At 43.2% G+C, this 14,809-nt stretch overlaps 1 protein-coding gene across 4 annotated transcripts in view; it reads right to left on the reverse strand.

Moving 5' to 3' along the window:
- Positions 1-14,809, reverse strand: part of enox2 (ecto-NOX disulfide-thiol exchanger 2) — a 160,512-nt gene that overhangs the window by 98,976 nt on the left and 46,727 nt on the right. Inside the window, exon 1 of one of the 4 annotated variants that reach the window (XM_058649920.1) lies at positions 12,564-13,011. The exons of the other annotated variants lie outside the window; for them this stretch is intronic. Within the exon in view, the coding sequence (XP_058505903.1) occupies positions 12,564-12,585 (22 nt within the window). The 5' untranslated portion in view covers positions 12,586-13,011. Of the gene's footprint in view, positions 1-12,563; positions 13,012-14,809 lie in introns of those variants that run through there. 4 annotated transcript variants of the gene reach the window in all.

Genomic DNA, 14,809 nt, shown 5'->3' on the forward strand with positions numbered 1-14,809 from the left:
AAGAATTCTAGTAGGTCAATAGTGCAGCACTTTCCTGATTTCATTTGATCTTTTCGTTGACAACAGCTTGTCATGATGATGTTTTTAAAATAATTTGATTCCATTTTGATTGGCTACAGGAAAACTGTTCTCAGTGAGGCAGAAAAAGAGATTGTTCTACGTGAAACTGTCTCTACATTTCTACATCCCCTACGAGCACATGAACAGATGTCATCAACATTTCAGTAGATTGCCTTTTTTATATCGGCTCATGTCTTCAAGACATGTCTGTAGAGGGAGGGGAGTCTTATCTAGAATTGCACTATGCTCTTTGCAAAGTGCATTATCGCTGAAATGGAGAGGAAAATAATTTTAAACTGGAATGAGTCACTGATTTCAGCCTCATCCTCGATCAATTCCAATCTCCTTTCCAATCAATAGAGCACTTGTCGGAGGGATGCTCAAACCCTGCTTACTTTCTCGCCTCTGCATACCTAGCTGCTCGTATTGGTTTGGAATGTCACACAAAATTATTTCGTTTATTGATATTCATGTTTTGGTTTGGGGTTTTTTTCTATCTAGTTTTTTCATGTCAACAGGAGCAATTGCCTAAAACCAATGGAAAGCATGTTGTGTATGTCAGGACTGAATACTATTGATGTATTCCAGGTAATAGACAGAAATACTCTCCTGATGCAGGGGGCAATTTGTGGAAGAATTAGAGACAGATTAGCAGAGACTTTTTCATAACACAGAACCGCCTTGGTGAAACTCCAACGTGGCCATACCTCTCAATACGTTGAAGGCCCCCTGGTAATCACCTGGCCCTTGAGCAGCTGATGAACAGCTTGTGCTATTTCTGGATGACGGACCACAGCAGAACCGTAATCCTGTCGGTACTACAACACCCAGTTCCATACCAGTGGTCTGAACACCTCAGAGGACCATGGTGAGACAATTAGTGAACAAAACCAAAACAAAACAGAAATGATTTAGTCTACAACACACAGTGAAGCTCTAATCGCATGGAGTTAAAACATGAAATTAAAGCTGCTCTGTTATTCCTCCAGACCCCAGATGAATATAAATGGTGATTGATGATTTAAAAACAGTGCTACAACTACCGTCTCTGCTGATTCATTTCAGATCGACACCAAACTCGATATGTCTTTGGTTTTTGATAGATTTCCAATAGATTTACAGCAGAAAAATGCTTCAGAGGGCTGCTAAGTAGAAAAGGACGTCCTCTAAACTTTTAACAAGATGTTAATTCTGTGCTCCGTTGTTGTGGACTGGCTCCAGAGGAGTTATTATTGTCTATGCAAATAAATGTGAAACTGAATTATGGAATTTTATTGCACCAGCACCCTTTATGTCACTTTATGACTGTTATAAACTATGGCCTCCATTCGCCATTGTATTGTAGGCTGTGTTTTAAGAGGCATAACCCTCAATGCCTGCTGGGATAGAGAAATAACTATTATTTGAACTGTGGTTACAACAGTATTTTTCTTCATTCTCCTTTCCTTTTGAGACAGGCCACTTTCCATGTGCTTACGCTCAGACTTTACCTGCTTTATTTTAAGTTCTTGCATTCTCATGCCATAACAAGCCAAAACATAGACATAGTGTGTTATATTCTCATCTGTTCACTGCACTGAACTACTGTGAAGCAAACGGTCAATTTTCTTTCTAATAATTTCACCCCATTCCCATTGGGAAAATGAGAAAAACTGACTCTACAATTCATTGCCAGATGGCAACCTTTAAAGACCACATTATGTGGTTCCAAGCACACCAAAGATACTGAATGGACAGACAGTTTTGTCAATGAGATTTTCTTAAAAGGCAACACACTGTAAATTCAAGATGTGAATATGACGAAAATATTTAAGGTGGACTTTTCCTAAGAGATCTCTCTGTGGCCGTGACCTCACATCAAGACAGCTGCAACTGCTGCCAGTGTTGAGTGTTCCTTACGCAGGACCAAACAACAACACTTAAATTAGGTGCCTAAAATGTCTCACCTCAGCAATTAAGGGCCATCATCTTCACTGGGACAACGTATCCTTGAGACTTCTAAGCCCATAACAATCTCATCCCCTGTTTAGAAGCTAGTTAATGGCATTTTTCGAGTCTCACCTGCAAGCGACACATGCAAAGCTTTATGTGCCAAGACAATTAAGCGCCATATGAAATAACTAGTCTACCAGGAGACTATATCTCATCCCCACATTACTCTCTATGCCTTAAAGCAGGACCTGGGGATTAGGTACTCCCTATGATCATGATATTTTATGTGCCATATAATTAATAGAGAAGAACTCCCTTAAACAGACAAGGCTAAATGTGCTCAACACCATGTTCTCACCCAGTGAATCCTCGACTCCAAGATTTCTTGAGTTCCTCCCTCTTGCCTTTGCTCTTGGCACTGGGTTTGGCTAATGAGGGTCTGGTCAGGAGGCTGACGCTGACAGCTCAGCTCTTCAAAAGCCTTTGTTTGAATATTGCTCCAGGGGAGATTTGAGCAGCTAGCTGCCCACTAGAACACTTGAAGCATGGATATACTTCTCACTTCCCCAAGCTTCCCTATATCCCCGCAGGCAACATGTACAACTAGTTTGAGTGACAAGCCGCATTCTGTCTGAAGATTGTCAATAGACAACACATGCAATCATGGTCAGAGGTAACATCTCCATGAGGATCAGTCTTTCAAAGCAAGAGGGATCTTTAAAATGGTCACATTTTAAAAAGTATTCCTTGAATAACTTTGATGGATGCACTGAAGCCAAGGTGGGATTATTGAACATTCACTACTGCCCTAATCCACTTAATACAAGACCAAAACATGCAATACCGATAAAGTCAGGACGTGGGGTAAAACCCATGGCAACTGAAGGACACAAATCGTCTGCCATTAGATATTTGGCCACAAGCACATCTTAACATCTTTGACTACTACGGCGACAACACCCTGGCCAGACTCTCGATAAGCAAACATGCAGTAGGTGGAGTAAACAAGATGAATCTCTTCCATTAACAGAAGGACTGTAGGCTCTCCTGCCATTTCACCATTAATTAACTGGTCTTAAGGGAAGATTAGGGGGGGAGCAACCAAGCCAAGAGCCTGACTCCACTGAGTAGGTCTCCACTATTTATTTACTAAAACAGCACAAGCAAATGAAGCCCCGTAGATCATGCAACAGGAGAGCCCCAGGGGCTATGATCTGGCTCCACTCTCTCTTTCTCTCCTGTCTCTCCTCTTACCATCCATCCATCTCTCACCACAGCACAGGCTGGGTGCTGTAGATTCCCCATTAGTGAGAGCTAATGGGATGAGTGGAGCTACTGAAAAAAGAAACTGTGTAATAAGAACAAGATGGTACTCGCATAATGACAGACGGATCACTTAATACGTAGATAACCTGTACGGCTTTGCATTCGTTTGCTCAGCGACATTAGTCTCACGCGCTGTATCCAACGTACATGTTAGGAGCCAGCTGCTGCATGGCTTCTGAGAAGCTTATACGCGACAGACAGATTTATCTGTTGTTGTCGACAGCTTCAACCCCAACTGTGGCTTGAAAATGAGACCGTGTGTGAATTAGCAAGAAGAGCTGAGCCCTACATCTAAAGGTTCCAAGAGGGACCCGGTTTTTACTGTTTCTGTGTATGGAGTGTCACAAGCATGGTGGCATACAACAGGTTCAAAAGAACCTGCCAAATGTTAGTCATATGTTAACGTCAGAGCTAATAATTGTCTCCTGATGAGAATAAATGATATACACTACAGAGCTTGGTCCTTCCTACGGATAATGCCTGTGTGATAAATGATGCGATAAAAGATTAAAACTATTAATCTTTTAAAAATAGCCCATGATTTCCTGGAACTGGGCAGTCAAGTTTTTTGTTGAGCAGAAGCACTTTTATTATATCAAATACTCCAATAAAGATTGGAGTGAAATAAGAGACCAGTGGATCAAACAACCAGCTTATTGACTGTCTTTTTCTGAATAACATTTAGCTGCTCCATTTAACCGGAATAAAAAAAATACTTTGTGGTTGGTCTGGACAAAGTGGGCTGCTTTAACAAATAAAAGCCTAACATTGCCACTTGCCTTCATCAGTCCCTTTCTATTCGGGCATATTGTCAGGGTGGATCTTTTAACGCTGGGCAATAAACCATTTTTCCAGTTATTATTGGCTTTGATTTTGGGAAAACCAGAGTCAAATATAATAAACCAGAGAAGAACATACATACTTTAATAATAACATAACCAAATGTGGGGGGAAAAAAACAATGTGACTGTATTTTAAGGAGACATATAAGAAATAACTCAGAGGTTTAATCTTTTTTGGAGGGTCTGCATCAATAAGTGTGTTACACAACAAACCCCGACAACAAATCATTCACCCGTTTGGCCAATTTTCTTTGTCCAGGCACTTCAGGCATATAGACACATTCTTTTGATTTATTTGGATGATATGGTGGACATTTCAAGCCATAACGCCTCTATGTCAACAGAACTGCACAAACTTGCTTTATAACCCCCATTAAGACAAGCAGACTGGACGAATACAATACAGTATAGGTAGGTATTTTTTCCCCCCCATAAATCATCTTAGCCTGTGGATGCCATTTGACCACACGTATAATATTGATCCAATACAAATTAAAACTCTAAGAAATGTTCCATTTTAACACAGGAGTGCTTAGAAAAAGAAAAAAAAAAGATAGTACTTCAGAGAACATTTACCCTTCTACCTAGTAAAACAGAGGTTCTATTAAGCCAAGAGAATTCTAGGGGGGCTCCTGCTTACCAGTCGGTTGTGCTGTGCTGAGCTGCACTGTGCCTCAGCCTGTTACAATCTTCTCTGAGCACAGCTTCAGTCCAGAGGCCACACTAACAAGCTAAAGCTCAACAATCGTTGGAAAGGGAGGCAGCATTTTGGACAGTCACTAGGGGCTTGAAAAATGTAGGTTGTCGGTGCAGCCCTCAACCCGGTCACAATAATTAATCTTTATATCGATCCACCTCCCTAACTTCTACTGGGAGAAGACAGCATGACTGAGGACCTGCGGTAAGTTTTCAAAACTCTTGGAGAGGAAGATGGGAGAAGATTCTGCTCAGCTTTTTCCTCCCACCCAGCCTCACAACGTTTATCCTTAACCTCCCTGTGACTCAGGAGAACTTTTAATTGTCCACAAGGGAGAAAATATATAAAAAGGAAAATAAGATATATATATATATATATATATATATAAACAAGTGGTTTAGGAGGCACGAGTAACAATGAAAAGATGAATAGTACACAGTTGAAAGTGAGCAAGGTCGAGTTAATGAATAGGAAAAAACTAAGAAAAGAAAAAAAACATTTTGTGCATTTCAGAAGACTGCACTAAAACCTTGTTTTGAAATAATAATAATTGCATCAATTCTTTATATTTTGAGTTTCTCTGGGGGTTAAAGACAGTTTCCATGGTCCTCTTGCTCTCTCCTGTGCCAGTTTGTCATTACAATCAAGCCCCCTCTGTGACAAACTGCCCACCAGTCTCTGAAATATGACCTATGAAGCCCAATGCTCCGATAAATCCGGAGAAACGGCTGATTTGTGAATCCAATCACCTCCCTGTCCGTAATGGCTTTGTTTGGTCCCATGATGGTAAGTCAGCGGTTGTCAGCATACGTCCTTAAGACCACAGCCTCCACAACAAATGACATTTAGTGTATATAGGGACAGATAATCTAAAATAATGGACAGCAGCATAGAAAAGAGGATGGTCCATGGGAAGCCAAAAACAACGGTTTTGCCTTCTGGCACAAACTAAATGAGTGTCCAAAGAGCAATTGAAGAGGTTTTTCACAGGCCTTTCCTTTTCAGTTTTTTTTTGTGGGGTTTAGATGTGAAGTGACAGGAAATGCACATGGAAAGCAATTGAAAGTAAAGCAGAGCTTATTCTACATGCAATCCAAGTTTTGTGACATGTGTTTGAAGCAGAACACTTCTCCAACATTTGCTAAAACACTTTTATGCGACGCATTAAAAAAAACCCAAAAGACAGCCAAACAGGTGTAATGGCATTTGACTTGGCTCGAGCCATTATTTCCCTCACTGTTTCCTCCAAGTGTCTGTTTTGAATTATCCCCAGAAAGTTTGCAGACACTTGCCTGAGGAGAGATGGTGTAATATGAGCTTCAGCCACAACTAGTAGTAGTGTTTGCCTAAACAAATGGTTCATGAAGTGCAAGAATGCTGATGGTCTGACAATGATCACATTCAGACAGCACAGTAGACACTGGTCCAATGGATGGGACTTAAAAATAAATATAGGCAATAAACTGGATGGAATGCATTGAAATAACTGTCAAATAAACATGACGCACAGAAAACAATATTCATATAAACTATTGGAGGGGGTTAATGATTTCAGAGACTTATTGAAAGTGGAGACAGGGATTTACATCTTCTATGTGGATGTCCTTGTTTCAACTCACGACAACCACACAACCATGAGAGCTCTACCAAATGCTGACCTCAAATGACATTCCAAAGGTCCAAAATAGAGCTATAATTTAAGGAATCCAAATGAAAAGTACACCCTTTTCTTTGGGGGGAAAAAAACATGTTTGCATTGGTGTTGTATCATCCTCCCATAAATGCTGACCCCCCTCCAAAACCTCAGGAAAAACTAAATAAATATTGGCTAGTCAAATGTGCTGAGGCCCAGCAAAAAAAGCCTTGCATTTATCCATGAGTGGGGGTCTCTGACTCAAGCCAGACCCAAAGTACAAGGCTTCCTTTGAGCTCAAAATCTAAACCGCTCAGGACGGACGTGTCAAATAGGGTTTCTTCTCCAGCGGTCGGCACAGTAGGGAACTGTGAGTCTGAGTTTGTTGAAAGAAAATGTAAAGAAATATTCTGCAAATGAAAGATTCCTGTGTAAACCCCAAGTCTTCCAAATTCATTTATCAGGTAAGCATGCGAGTATGAGGCTGAAAGTCCTTGGAACGTCCCAAAATGCAGACTAACCTCTGCTACTCTCTTAATAATGCATTCTTGGGTACATTTTGTGCATCTAGTCTTGTACCATTTTGCTTTCATACCCCCAAACACCTCCCCCCCCCCACCCTCCCTCCCTCACACCACATACACTCTAAGCCATTCCTTCTTCCTAAAGTAAGAGCCATATAAATCTTTGCTTTCAGTCTCTATTACAGTGTAGTGATGGCTGCTTTCCAACCAAGCAATCTCTGCGGACAACCCCGTTCTTTTTAGTCCAAACCACTGAACCGTGGCCTCAGCTTTCTCCCGTCTCTCCGTGGGGGAAGTGTTCAACATATCAATGTTCGGACGAACAGATTTTCAACGGAGAGGGGTCAACTGCTGAATGGCCATATATTCAGCAGGACAGCAGCAGAAAATGTAATAAATGACCAAGGACTCCATGCAATACATTCTGTGCCTCACAAGTAAATCCACAACAACATTCCTACGATATTTAAAGAAGATACACAATGCAACTCCTACAAAAAAAAAAGTTAGATTTAGTGGCTCGATTTATCATCCTGTGCTGAGGCAGGGAACTTATTTTAATATAATCTCTGAAGCAGTAGTGGACTGGACACAGGTAACTTCACAAATGTTCAGCAGGAGTGTCCTACATATGGCTATGGTGATCTATCACCCCACGTGTTGTGTTACTTCTAATTGCTTGTCTTGGCTCTGCTGCTGAGGAAAAGACAAAAAAAAAACCAGGTTCATTCTGTGTCAAACTGCGGCGTAGGTGTAATATTTCTGTGACTGTTTCACCCAGGGAGTTGTCGTGTTCTTTCTCGCGGTGCAGTGAAGTGGGACAGTCGGGGAGAAGCAGCTCAAAGAGTGTGCCTGCACATTCAAGTGACAGCTGTGGATTCTCTTATTACTAAAACACGAGAGAAAGGCAAGTCCTGCATTTTGTTGGCATGCTGCTCTTCAATTTTTGAGTTGAAACGGTCAAATATGCCCGTCAAGGCTGACATGACGCCTGCAAAGATTCCCTGCCATCCATGTCATAGGATATCTATAACATACTGTGTATATATCGACAGCAACTGGAGGTTTTTTTGTCTCCTTTTGACAGCTGACACCAAGAAAGAACAGAGCAAACATGGGCAGAAAACGAGACAGCGATAGAGAGGAAGAAGGGTTAAGTGCGCAGGGACACTTCGGCAGCCGCTAGAGGAGCCTAGGATCAAACGCCATCCATCCAGCTGGAAGACAACCCCCTATTCCACTGGACCACCGCCACCAACATAGACAGTCCCACTCAACTAAGGGATTAGCAGAGAACGGAAAGTTCTTAATAATCCAAACGTGAAATAAGATGAAGCTTCATGTAAGTCATCACTCGATAATATCACTTCGGTTCGAGTGGCTCTCGAGACAAATCATCCATCTTTGCTAAATCTCTGCGGCTCTTCATTTATTTAGCATGCAGTATTTTTGTGGCTGTCAAGTTCTTTTTTTTATGAATTCTAAGGCTCGTGTTTTATATTCGCCGAAAACTTGTTTGGAGCAAGGCAACTAGTGTCAGACGATGAGTCACGTCACGTGTTACGTTGCATCCAAACAACCCTATAAATAACCGCAGCACCACCCAGGAAACAGACACTTATTTTTTACTAAGAAAATGGTAAATACCCAAAGCATGAGATTGTGGAATATATCCCTCCCTATGTTTATATAAGCCAACCCCCAACACACATGGGACTGCAGACTCCGCAGAAGGCTGAGACACAATGTGAAAAAGAAGTTTTCATATATAATTTCGAGAGTAGACGCGAGCGTGCTCATAAATTGTCCAGCAACTCCCCCGGTGCACGGCATAATCCAGCATCTTCAAACCTCCTTCTCTATTCTCCTCAGCTCAAAGGGACTGTCAGCAGGGTTTAACACCGCAGCTCCGCATCCACAATCCAGCCTCACATACACAGCGAATGCAGAATAAAGCTGATTCTTCACTTTATCTTGCATGCAGCTCCTGAACTTGCTGGTGCAGGGGTCTTTAGCTCCCACTTCCAGGTTCCCTGCACGGTAACTTATCATGAATGTGATTAGAAATGAAGAGCTCTGTCAGTGATATGGTTGGAGCCTCCGAGTTGGTTTCCTGCAGGCTGCCAGGGCGCTCTTAGCTATTCAATACCAGATGGCAGGCTGAAGTGCTGCTGCTGCCAGCACTGCTGATCCTCACAGAGGTCCTCCACACAAGCTAACATACTTTACCCTCCAAAATGAAAATAAAAACACCCTTTAATGCAGATCTTTGAATCCACATGTGGCTCAATCATCTGCATCATGAGCCCGCTACGGACGTTGAGGACGAGCGGTGAGACAATGAAATGATCAAGTTAAAACACCAACAGTAAAAGAGATCTGCCAGAGTGAGGATGCAGGACAGACTGCACTGAGGAGGAGAATGACCTGGTAAAGGCAAGAAAAGGAGAAACATGTGTGTTGTTGGGAGCTTTTGTGTCTTAAATGAACGGGTATTGATTGCTATTGATAGATTTGTGATAGAAATTGTCCACAACCATTTTTTTATGAACTACAAAGTTCATAAAACAAAAAAAAGGGAACGCCGCTCATCGACTGCAACCAATGGCAATAAAAGAGAAAAGTTCAGGGCAGTACATATTAGGGTTTATGACATATTCACGAGCCAAATAAAACGACTATATTTAGAGAATATTCAGGGCTCGGTTGGTGGTGTGACAGCTATAGAGCTGCAGAAGTGGGTTGTGCACATAAAAATGCAAATGTGGAAAGTTGACACAAAAAAAAAAGGGACTCAACTGGCCACTAAAATCACAAAGTTTCACAATCTATGAGCAGCAACTTAAAACTTAAGCAAAAACATCTACAGTGCTGCTCAAAGGTTTCTTTGTAGCGATGGCCACACAACGGACACAAAGCTGTCTTTGACTTAATCTGAATGCACACAATGACTTGAACACAGTGGCATTTCCGTCTCTCTTAGCTTATAAGTCGAGTTTATACACTCAGGTTATAAATTCTTCCCCAACAGGAGGCGGCGTGAAGCTTCCCACTACTCTCCATCACTGGTAAGAGCTCTCCAGTTTACCTTAGCCGTTAAAGCTTTAGAAAACTGCCTCTTCAAAGCATACGTGTAAAGGATTTCTTGACGTCCATAAGCTAAAGAGGTGATTTCATTTTCATCATCTCAGCGCCGAGCAGTCAGATGAAAACAACAGTGCAGGGTATGGATGGGCAGGCTGAGTCAGTGCACAGCTGTGGGAGTCACAAGCGTGGATGAAACAGAAAGTCAAGAGCTTTTTCATTTACCGAGGTGAAGTGCGAGTGATTGCCATCAAAGACAAATAAAATAACTGCTCTGTATGCAGTTGGCAGAGGATTTTTTTTGTCCTGAATGGCCTGAACTCTATTCAAAATATCCACCGCTGCCAGGCGAGCGAACACGTATCAATTTCGACCTCGCTGGTGACGCTCCCGTCCAAACTGATAGGTCTGCGAGGTGATCGTAGTGTTTTGGCAGATGTAAATGAAAGAGCTAATGTTCATGATGGAATTAAGTCTCAGTCAAAACAAACAGTTTTCTTTTCTTTCTGAGGACGAAGTGTGGGTAACGGCACAACTGAGCGGTTGTCCGTGATCACCGGCGTCCCGCTGCCGATTCCAAAATGTCTGTTTCACAAACACCTCTCGTCGAGGGAGTGGAAGTCTAATCATTTGCAGGTCAACCGTGACTCACGCATTCACTTTGTTTTATTGTCTTCTGCAGTTGACAGCCATTGCAAAGAGGATCCCCCTTAGAAACCAAAAAGTTGTCACGCAGCAACCAATTAAAATTTGAAATTTTTCCAAGGCTGTCAAAGCTCCCGGTGCTGTGGAGTGGTTAGCTCGGTGTTCTGTCAGAATTTGTTCTGCAGCCCTATCATCCCATGCCAAAGAGAGCTGAAATATTCAAGCTCCTTCTCAAGCACTCTATTGCACAAACCTTTAGCGTCTCCTCTCTGACTGATCTCAGCGCAGTCACCCCTCCCCTCCTCGCACCATTAAAAGCCATCTAAGGACGCACTACTGATTGATCGGACAGGGCTCGCACAGTGCGGAGGTAAATAGCCGTCACGAGACCTGATGAACTTTTTCTCTCCCTGTGGTCATGGTGGGTGTGTGACTGAAAACATGCCTGTGTCCCTGGAAGAGAGGAGAACGGAGGAAAAAGGGGGAACTGATCCTTTTGTGTCTGTCCAAGACAAACCGAGAAACAACAAACCATCATTTGAGACAAGGACGAGAAACACATTTTCCACTCGGCAGAAGCACAAGCTACTTGTTTTTTGTTTTTTTTATCCGACCACCAGACTATATGTTTCAAATTATGAATTAAGCTTGCAAGTAACTGCCATGGAAATTAAGTTTCAAAAAAATGTCAATTATATTACACAAATTGCATTTAGTTGAAGGTGTAAATCTGATGTGCAATGTTGGAGGGGGGGGGGGGGGGTATTGGAAAACTTTACTACTTCAGTTCAGCATCCACACACTGTGATGACAAACAGCAAATGAACACCATGAGAATAATCCTTGACGAGTCATTGCTTTTATGGGCTGCAGAAAAGCCCGCAACTGGGCTCTGAACACACACACACACACACACACACACACACAGGCAGGCAGACTACAGAAAGCTGTGGGCACATCTGAATTTACCATGACTATAAACAGAGGAGGCTGGTGAACACAGAGCCAGAATAAAGCCAAGTAAGCAGGTTAATGTGAGAGTTCAAACAACATAGATCATCAGATCCTGTGAGTCCAGGGAGACAAAAACAAAGATATCTATGCGTCAGTCAATGACACGGGGAGTCTCAACAGTTGAACGTCGCAGCACAGAAACCAAACAACTTATATGGCATTCATGAAAGCCAGCGACTCCCAAGACCCCCAATATATTATACGACAGGCCTATCTACTACAATGTGACTCATCGAGCTCCAGTGTTGTGCTACAGGAATGTGATAGAAAGCGGCGTCAGCGTGGATTAAATCTAATTCTGAAAACTTCATCCACGAACAGCTGCAGTAGGCGTGTGCCCAGTGTCCAAGATCATCGCCACAGACTTGCGTCTATTGTACCCACGAGCAATTGTAAAAACGCGTAATGGAAATTACTGCTGGGTCCTTTTTTATTATCATCACGGGGACACGGTGGTGGACATCAAATACGGAGACACCCGAGCACACTGGAGGCAGCGAGAGAGGGAGCGAAACGAGCAGCACCGCTATCCTTTTTTCTGCGTCTCAACAGCTGGAAAACGCCCGATAATTACGCACCGGAGGGAGCTTAAAAAACATCCCGGCTTCATCTTCTAACTTCAACTAGAACGCAGATAAAAAATGTGCCAACGCGCTGCACAACTCATGCATTACCTGGTGCAACACACGCACACACACAAACCAAGATTATCAACATCCCCGGTGCCAGCACACAAAAAAAAACCCGAGGAAACACAGAATGTATGAAGGAACAGCGGGAGCCAGGGTGAAACTTGACGCTCTTACCTGTGTACTGCAAGAGAAACATTGTCCACAGAAGGCGAGGTGCGGTTTCTGTCGGCGCCTCTGCGTGTCCAGGACGAAGCGTACGAAGCCAAAAAACATAAAAACAACAAAAAAAGAAAAAAGAAATCCTTGAATGGAGCCGGGGCTGGTCCCTCAGTCAAGTCAGTCAGTCAGTCTGACCACTCCGCTCGCGCTCGGCAGACCGGACTGCAATGAGAGCAGCCAGTCAAAGCGGGACCTTTTAGCGACAGCAGGCGAGTCCGCCCTCACGACGCGCGGTGCGCGCTTCGCCTACTGGAGCGGAATACTAGTTCACTCCAGACGCACACGGCACAGTCCGGCACAGTCCAGCACAGCACGGCATGCAGGCGAACTGTTTAACTCCGGCTCCTTCTTTTGTCTGGCTACCGTGAAAGCGAGCACAGCGAACTGTCAAGACAGAGCGAGAGAGAGGGGGAGAGAGAGAGAGAGGGAGGAGGTTAGAGAGAGAGAGGGAGAGAGAGAGCGAGGATGTCTACAAGCGCGTGCACCGCCAAGCATCCTTACAACAAATCACTCGCAGCGACCAGGAGAAATCAGTTAGCATCAGTTTCCACTGCTGAGCTGAGTGTCAAATACACAAGGAGTTAGTAAAATGTACACGTTCCCTAGTTTGTGATTTAAAAAGAAAAAAAAAAATGGTGGTGAATGTCCAAAAAAAAAAGCCAAGATATAGTTAGCTGGTGTAAAACTTTGACAGCTGCAGCTCTCATGAAGGTGTCATTCTGTGGCTTGCCAGTTGGAGGAGGAGAAGCATAGAGATGATCCAACTCCATTCCAGTGCTCAGCGTGCAGACTAATGAGAGGCATTTTGTCCAAGATCGAGCTAGACTGTGTGATCTAAAATGAGGAAATAAAGGGTATTGCTCAAGTTACATAAAGTAATTTAATCTATCATCCATCCATATTCTACCACTTTATCCTCCACATGAGGGTAGCAGGGGCCGCTGTGCCAATCTCAGCTGACATAGGCACAGTACACCCTGGACAGGTCACCTACGGTCAATTTAGAGTGTCCAGTTTACCTAATCCCCAAATCTGCATGTTTTTGGACTGTGAGAGGAAACCGGAGAAACCCGGGAAACCCACGCACACACGGGGAGAACATGCAAACCCCATGCAGAAAGGCACATAATATGTGCCTTTTAGAATAATGCCTTAAGACACTATATTATAGTGTATTATATTAGAGCTGTATAGTCAAACCCAAGCCTGCATCTATGCATGGGCAAATGGCCGATGCTCCACAACTATGCAAATTGCCCCACCAAACCATCAAGATATGTCCCACAATTATGGCGTGTCTGGATGATTAATTACCCAAAACACTACAGGAGCCTCTACAGGACATAATGCCTAGGTGGTTTCCTACCACACCCCAAACCTTAACCCAGTTGCAATAGCAAAAAATTACTGTTGTGGTTCCACCTTGTCTCCATCAGTCATGATGCATAAACTTAGCACCTCCTGTGCACAGTGTAGAAATGTTGCCGGGCAACATGAGATTCAAAATAACATTATACTGAGAAGCACAGACAGACTCATGTGGAGGCGATAGGGTTCGACTGCGTTGTGTGAAACTCTCGAACGTAACCGAAATGCATTTATGATTAAAAGTTCACGTGTTATACATTCAAGGTTTTGGATACATAAAATAGTCCTTGTGATGGGTTACAGTCGTAAAGATCACAGGCAAAGAGTACTCCATTAATTAGCTTTGAAACAACATCGACACAGTCTAGAAGCGGGCCTGGTCACACCCTCTCTGTCCATGCTGTAATGTGAGCCTCTCTGTTCTCTGTTTTGGTAGCTGGTCCAGCTGTGTGAGCATGCTAGTGTTAGTGTTGGCCGTCCCACGCTCATGAAGTGAGTCCACTGTGAAGAGTCAAAGTGAACGAAAAACGGCAGAGTTTCCTTCACAGAAACAACTTTTTTTGTGTCATCATCTTTAATGAAATACTGAATCTTTTCACTAGCATTTGTTTCAGTCTCAAAATGTGTGCGGTGTCGTTCGTAAACGATTCGTTTCAGGTGAACGAACTGAACTGAATCACTTGCCCGAAACGATTCGTTCACCTCGCAGTTCGAGCTGAGCTGAGCTCTGTTGCGACTCGAGTAAGGCGGCGAAGAGAGACTGCTGCTAAACGAATGCGTGTGTGCCCACCCATGAGCGAGAGAAGGAGAACTGCGAGTGAACTTAAGTGATT

Source organism: Solea solea, chromosome 14, assembly GCF_958295425.1.
Source record: "Solea solea chromosome 14, fSolSol10.1, whole genome shotgun sequence".
In the NCBI taxonomy this organism is placed as follows: Eukaryota; Metazoa; Chordata; class Actinopteri; order Pleuronectiformes; family Soleidae; genus Solea; species Solea solea.